General features: G+C 53.2%; 1 protein-coding gene across 1 annotated transcript; it reads left to right on the forward strand.

Annotated features, from left to right (window-relative positions):
* Positions 1-234: 234 nt before the first annotated feature.
* Positions 235-6,826, forward strand: Angptl4 (angiopoietin like 4). Its single transcript, XM_005081317.4, has 7 exons — positions 235-731; positions 923-1,033; positions 1,150-1,267; positions 3,185-3,298; positions 4,502-4,597; positions 4,688-4,969; positions 6,161-6,826. The coding sequence occupies exons 1-7, from the start codon at positions 399-401 to the stop codon at positions 6,340-6,342; spliced, it is 1,236 nt and encodes a 411-aa protein (XP_005081374.1). The 5' UTR covers positions 235-398; the 3' UTR covers positions 6,343-6,826.
* Positions 6,827-7,046: the final 220 nt, after the last annotated feature.

Here is a 7,046-nt window from a genome sequence, read left to right on the forward strand (position 1 = left end):
TGTGGGGGAAGGCCAAACAAGCAGCATCTCCAAGGATTCTTCACCCCGACACACACGCACGCACACACACACACACATACACACACAAGTATGCACACGCACAAACACCTCGTAGCTACCAGGCCTGTGGCACCCAGCACCCCGACACTTGGCTGCTCGCCCCGCCCTCGGCACTCCCCGGGCCCCGCCTCCGAGGCTCTCCCTCCCACTCCCACACTGCTTTATAAAATGGGGCGTTGGGTGCCACCGGGAAAAGCTGTTCGGCTGGGAACTCCAGGCCTCCTTCTTCAACGGAGCAAGCCTAAGCCGGCTTCCCCAGAACTCCAGCTACTGGGTCTCGAACCCCTGCGTTCCGGGGTCCTAGCGTCACCGCACCCAAGGCCACCTCCCCGGGAATCATGCGCTGCGCTCCAACCGCAAGCGCAGCCCTGGTGCTGTGCGCAGCTACCGCGGGGCTGCTGAGCGTGCAGGGCCGCCCTGCACAACCCGAGCCGCCGCGCTTCGCGTCCTGGGACGAGATGAACTTGCTGGCTCATGGGCTGCTGCAGCTCGGCCACGGGCTGCGCGAACACGTGGAGCGCACCCGTGGGCAGCTAGGCGCACTGGAACGCCGCTTAGCTGAGTGCGGTGACACTTGTCAGGGACTCCAGGGCAAAGAGGTACCTTCCAAAGACCCTGAGGGCAGAGTCCCTGACAGCGAAGCGGCGCCTGAGACTCTGCAGAGTTTGCAGGTAGGCGCACCCACTAAGAGGCTGGCTCCTTGGACTCCTTTTGGGTCTCCTACAGATGCGCATTTGTGTGCACAGGAACCGGGCGGGGAGGGGCCTCAAAGAACCAACATGTAAAAGGATGGAAGGGAGGGTGAGTAAGGGGAGGTTGCAGACATTTAAAGCCAGGTCTTCACCAGTCTTGCGTTCTCCAGACACAGCTCAAGGTTCAGAACAGCAAGATCCAGCAACTGTTCCAGAAGGTGGCCCAGCAGCAGAAACACCTAGCGAAGCAGAATCTGCGAATACAAAATCTTCAAAGCCAGGTACTCACCCCAGGGCTTGGCCCAAATCGGAGGCAGGGAAGAAGCGAGGGGACCAGTAGCGGTAGAATGTGGTAGTCAGCAAGAGGCCTGACTACCCCTTTCCTGTCCTGTCTCAGCTTGACCTCCTGGCCCCCACACACCTAGACAACGCGGTGGCCAAGACTTCGAGGGGAAAGAGGCTTCCCAAGATGGCCCAGCTCAATGGCCTGACTCCCAATGCCACCCGCTTGCACAGTGAGTGTCTCTGGGCTTTGATGTCATCCCACAATTCCCAACCCCTCTACCTGCCATTCCCACTTACCCCCCTGGTCAGGTCCACCTTAATAAGAAAGGAAGAGATGAAACTTGAATGCCTGTGGGCTCACTAGGCTGTGTCGAGGGCTTCTGATGCTGCTTGGCCAGGCCACCCCACCCTTCTTCCCCAGACTCTCCCCAAAATCTTATTAGCCACTTAGCAGAACAAGTGGAGGGAGATGGACCATAAAGAGCTGAAGTTTCGGGGTTGGAGATGGTGGTATAGCTCAGGGACATCATCCTGAGGGTGTATGTGTGTGTGTGTTGTGTTTCCAGGTTTGGAACCCTCCAAGGTCTCTCGGTATAGATATAAAAGGGAACACCAGGGCAGGGACACCTGCCACCCCAGCTCCCAAGTCCTTTGTACCTCTTCTGTACTCAAAGCCACCATCTAATCATGCACACACATATACCCCACAGCTTTTGCAATCACAATCTCTAGGTCCTATATTGTGCATGCCCAATACTTCGTTTCCAATTGCAGTGGGGGCGGGGGCGGGGCGGGTGCTCCCTGTTCCAGCCCTGAGTTCACAGCCATTCTCTCTCCCTGCTTGACATCTGTGGCTGTCCACAGCCAACTGGGTGAAAGTTTGGATATCCCCCTTCACACCCCGGGGCTGGTTGCTGACTTGTTCCCTTCCCTGGCTTTTACCCAGGCATGTACCTGGGCATGGTGAGGGTCATGGGCGAGCTTTCCAGAGTCAGCAGGCACGGGTTCTGGCTGGGTGATGTAGTGGAAGAGAAAGGCAGAAAGATGGGGTGGTTTTGTGGGTTTGGGACTCCTAGACTCAGCCTAGCCAAATAGGGGAAAGTTCAGAGCTGGAAAGACAAACAGCTGGCCCTAATGGAGCCCACATGGATGGCTTGGCAACGTGCCTGTCCTGATTGGATGAGAGGAAAGTAGGGGAAAGGGAGCTGCCCGAGGGATTGGAAAGTGTCTTTCCCATCTTTCTGCCCCCCCCCCCCCACTCCTGGCAGCGTGGCCTGGGCTGGCTGGCAGAGAGTTCCCTCATGCCCCTCCCCCCAGTGACCTTTCTCCTACTTTCCCTGGCTGGGCTGGGGGCGGTTCTTCCTGAGTTTAGAGGCCTGGTCAAGGCCAAGTTCTTTCTCTCCTCCTCTCCTCTTCATTCCTTCTCTCTTCATCTCTGCCCCACTTCTTCTGGTAGCGGAGACAGCCATATGCCACCCCACCCCCTAGCCTCAGTGTCCCCTGTCCCATCTAGGCACCGTGAGCATCTCCTCCTAACTAAACCCTTTTGCTCAGTCAGCTCTGCGCTAGCCTTACCCCAGATCCATTCCCATCAGTTGTTTTAAGTCTATTGAAACGCTGGCAGAGGATCAGGCTTTAGGTGGATTCAGGTCCCTACTATGGACAAAGCTCCTCCTTGTCCCTGACCTTAGGAAACCGCTACTCAATGGGAGGAGTAGGGACACACTATCCAGATGACTTCTCCCCAGTGGGCAGATGTCTGTGTTCACTTTGGGAAGTCTAAGTGGGTTTGAGAAAGTGGAAGCATCCTTTTGAAACCTCAGACCCAGAGAAAGGAATAGAAAAGAGAATCCCTGGCATCAGGACCATGTGCCAAATCCCAATGGCAGGAAGGTGTGATAAAGGGAAGAAAGGATTTATGAGCAAAAAGGATGGACAAGCGGTGTGGGAAGAGGGAGGATTGGCCAGGGGCTGGTCCTCAGTGTACCTTGTAGGCCATACTGGAGAATGCAGCAAGGAGCCAGGAACAAGTTTAGGGGGATGGCCCCGGGGCACACCCCCTACCACCCGGCCCTTGTGCACACCTGTGTCCTGGAGTCTCTGGGGGCATCTCTCCTGCTTCAGTCTTTCCCTTTGTCTACTTTCAGGACCTCCCAGGGACTGCCAGGCGCTCTTCCAAGAAGGGGAGCGGCACAGTGGACTTTTCCAGATCCAGCCTCAGGGATCCCCGCCATTTTTGGTCAACTGCGAGATGACTTCAGGTAGGATGTGCTAGCCTACCAAGCAGCCGACTTGCCATGCACAGCCTTGGTGTCATGACAACCAGCAATGTGTCACTCGGTGATAAAGCACTCGCCTAGCCTGTATGAGCTCCTGGGTTCCTTCCACAGCAAACACACACACACACACACACACACACTCTATATGCAGCCTGTAGGATGTAGCCTGTAGTCTATATTTTAGGTTGGAGGTATATATGTATATATTTATCTCCCCATTGACATGCATCTCGAGCTCACTGATGGGTTTCTGCAGTTAAGGTTTGCAGCTGTTTAGGCCTAGTGATCTACAGAGTGAGCTCAAGGTCAGCTGGGTGACTTAGTGTAACTCAGTCACAAAATAATGAAATACAAATGAGCTGGGGACATAGCTCAATGGGAGAGTGCTTGCCTAAGATATACAAGACCCTAAATTCAGTCCCCAGAACCACAGTTTGGATATGGTCATGCGTGTTTGTTATTTATAATTCCAATATTTCGGAGGTTGAGGCAGGAGGATTATTGAAAGTTGAGGACAGCCTTGTCTCAATTAAATAAACATGGGCTGGCATTATATAGCTGGTAAAGTGCTTCCCTGGAATGCTTGAAGCCGTGGATCCCACCTCTAACACGGCATAAACTGGGCGTGGAAGTAAAAGTCTGCCACCCCAACACTCGGGAGGTGGAAACAGAAGAGTTAGGATTTTGAGATCATCCATGGTTATGTAGGACAGCTTGGACTATAGGAAAAGTTCAACGTCATCCTTGGCTTCAACAGCATGGTCTAGGGCTGGAGAGATGGCTCAGGGGTTAAGAGCACTGCCTGCTCTTCCAGAGGTCCTGAGTTCAATTCCCAGCAACCACATGGTAGCTCACAACCATCTGTAATGAGATCTGGCCCACAGGGATACATACAGGCAGAACACTATATATATAATAAATAAACAAATCTTTAAAAGAAAAGGCATGGTTTAGGCTAGTCTAAGGTAGAGAGTGCTTCAAAAATTAACAAAATACATCTGCAACTGGTGCCTGCAAGGTCTTGGGACAGAAGTCTGTTCTGATCCCACCCTCCGAGACAGAAGAGATGCATGTGTTGCTCTTCCTGGGGTTGTGTGGGAGCCTGGCATCAGGCTTGGGAACTGGGTAGGACTGCCAGCTTCCCTGTGAGGGAGACTCCGGGTGATGATTTGTCTTCCTGGGCAGATGGAGGTTGGACAGTGATTCAGAGACGCCTAAATGGTTCTGTGGACTTCAATCAGCCCTGGGAAGCATACAAGGATGGCTTCGGAGATCCCCAAGGTCGGTGCTTCTCAGGAGGCCGTAATGGGGGGGGGGGGAATGCTGGAGGGGAGCTGGGCTGGCCTTACCGGATGACTTCTCTTACCACAGGCGAGTTCTGGCTGGGCCTGGAGAAGATGCACAGCATCACGGGTGACCGAGGCAGCCAGTTGGCTGTGCAGCTCCAGGACTGGGAAGGCAATGCCAAATTGCTCCAGTTTCCCATCCACCTGGGGGGCGAGGACACAGCCTACAGCCTGCAGCTCACAGAGCCCACGGCCAGTGAGCTGGGTGCCACCAACGTCTCCCCCAATGGCCTTTCCTTGCCCTTCTCTACCTGGGACCAAGACCATGACCTCCGAGGGGACCTCAACTGTGCCAAGAGCCTCTCTGGTAAGCGAGTTTTACTCCCACTGTAGCCTACGTTCAGCCCCAAAGTGTGTCCATGCCCTGGCCCCCTTTCCTCCTTGCCTGCTGTGTGCCCTCCGTCCAGGCATCGAATTAACCTCTTCTGTTTTCAGTTTTCCTGTCTTTTAAGTGGTAATAACCGTGGCACCCACTTCATAAGGTTATTTTGAAAATTCAATGAGAACAGTTGCAGGGAGCTAGCTGGCATTGGGCAAAGCCAAGACAAACCTTTGTCTTGTTCTTTTTTTAAAACCTTTTGAGTTATAGGATCTTGTGCACGTTAGCCAAGCATTCTACCACTGAGCTACACCCCAGCCCCTGCTGTTTCTGTTTTAGTTGTCTGACACAGGGTCTCATATAGCTCTGGCTGGCCTTGAACTTATTGTATAGCCATAGGTGGCCTTAAAGGGTCAGCCTCTAACTCTGGAGTGCTGGGGTAGCAGACATGTGCCAACATGCTCCTTCCTGTGGTGCTGGAGATCAGTCCCGTGATTTCATGCATGTTGGACAAGCACTGTAACAACTGAGCTATAGCAACAGCCCCTCCTTGGGTTTCATTTATACAGACAGATCAGACTGTGTAAAGCAGGGCAGCCTTCCTATCACCCCACCTCTGCCTCCTGAGTGCTGTGATTACCACGTTGCACCAACAATCCCTGCTCTGCAGTGTAGCCCAGTTGCTAGAGAGCATATCTGACATGAATGAAAGCCTAGGTTCCATCCCCAACACCATGTAAACCAGGCAGGGTGGCACACTGGTAATTGCAGCACTCAGGAAGTGGAGGCCGGAGGAGCAGAAGTTTAAGGTTATTGTTGGCTACATAGAGAGTTTGAGGCTAGCCTAACTAAAGGCTTATGAATTGGCTCAGCCAGGAAAGGTGTTTGCCTCCAGGTCTCCGAGACCTGCATGGTGGAAGGAGAGAGCCGACTCTCAAAAGTTGTCCTCTGACCCTCACACCACTGTGGCATGTGAACACACACACACACACACACACACACACACACACACACGGGCACACAGGCACACGGGCACACAGGCACACGGGCACACAAAATAAATGCAATAAATTCTAAAGGTGTAAAATCCAAAGTTCACCTCGTTGCCAACTGTACCCTCTCTTGGTATGGAAACATGAGACCTTGACCATGCATGCCTTCTGTTCTCTAACCCTGTAGGTGGCTGGTGGTTTGGCACCTGCAGCCACTCCAATCTCAATGGACAGTATTTCCACACCATGCCACGGCAACGGCAGCAGCGTAAAAAGGGCATCTTCTGGAAAACGTGGAAGGGCCGCTATTACCCACTTCAGGCTACCACCCTGCTGATCCAGCCCATGGAGGCTACAGCAGCCTCTTAGCCTCCTCTCTGGAGTCTGGTCCCAGACCGAAGAGGACAGTGACTTTGGTTGTGGCCTTACGATATGGCCACTCTCTGCTGGGGACAGGAGTTCCAAGTGGGGCTATCTGGAGTCTCGTGGACAGAGAAGAAGCCCATTACTGGAGAGACTGGAGGACCCCTTTTCTGTGTTGGGGGTCTGCAGGTATTGTCTGAAACAGAGCAACAAGAAACAAATGGCCCAGACCTGGGAAGCATGGGCGGTAGGGGCATCGAGTCTCACTTCTTGCCTGCCAGAGAAGTCGGGGATGCAGAGGGACCACTCGGGTCAAACTACCTGGGCCCTTAATGATGAACTCAGTCATATTGACTGGCTGGGAGACAGGGTTCCCAGGAGCCCTGGCTACACTCATGGTGCTGTTGTGGGTGCTGTGGATGAACGGGTGCCAACTGTGGTTACCGGGCACAGCTCACAGCATTCTTGGAATAAAAACAACCTCAGAACACTTTGTTCTCTCTTGTTTCATTTGATTTTTAAAGCGAACAGTTCTCAAAGTTGGCGTAAACAGGCTCTTTGGGTGGAGACTGTATTCCCAGATCTCTTAAGGACAGGACGGGTTGGTTGTTTCTCCTACCCCTTTCAGTTTCCTTCTTTTTGTGCTTCATGATGCGGGTCTCTCTTATTTTTTTTTTTCAAAATCTCCAAGTGGGGCTGGGGAGACGGCT

The sequence above is a fragment of the Mesocricetus auratus genome, unplaced genomic scaffold (genome assembly GCF_017639785.1).
Source record: "Mesocricetus auratus isolate SY011 unplaced genomic scaffold, BCM_Maur_2.0 Super-Scaffold_100676, whole genome shotgun sequence".
NCBI lineage: Eukaryota > Metazoa > Chordata > Mammalia > Rodentia > Cricetidae > Mesocricetus > Mesocricetus auratus.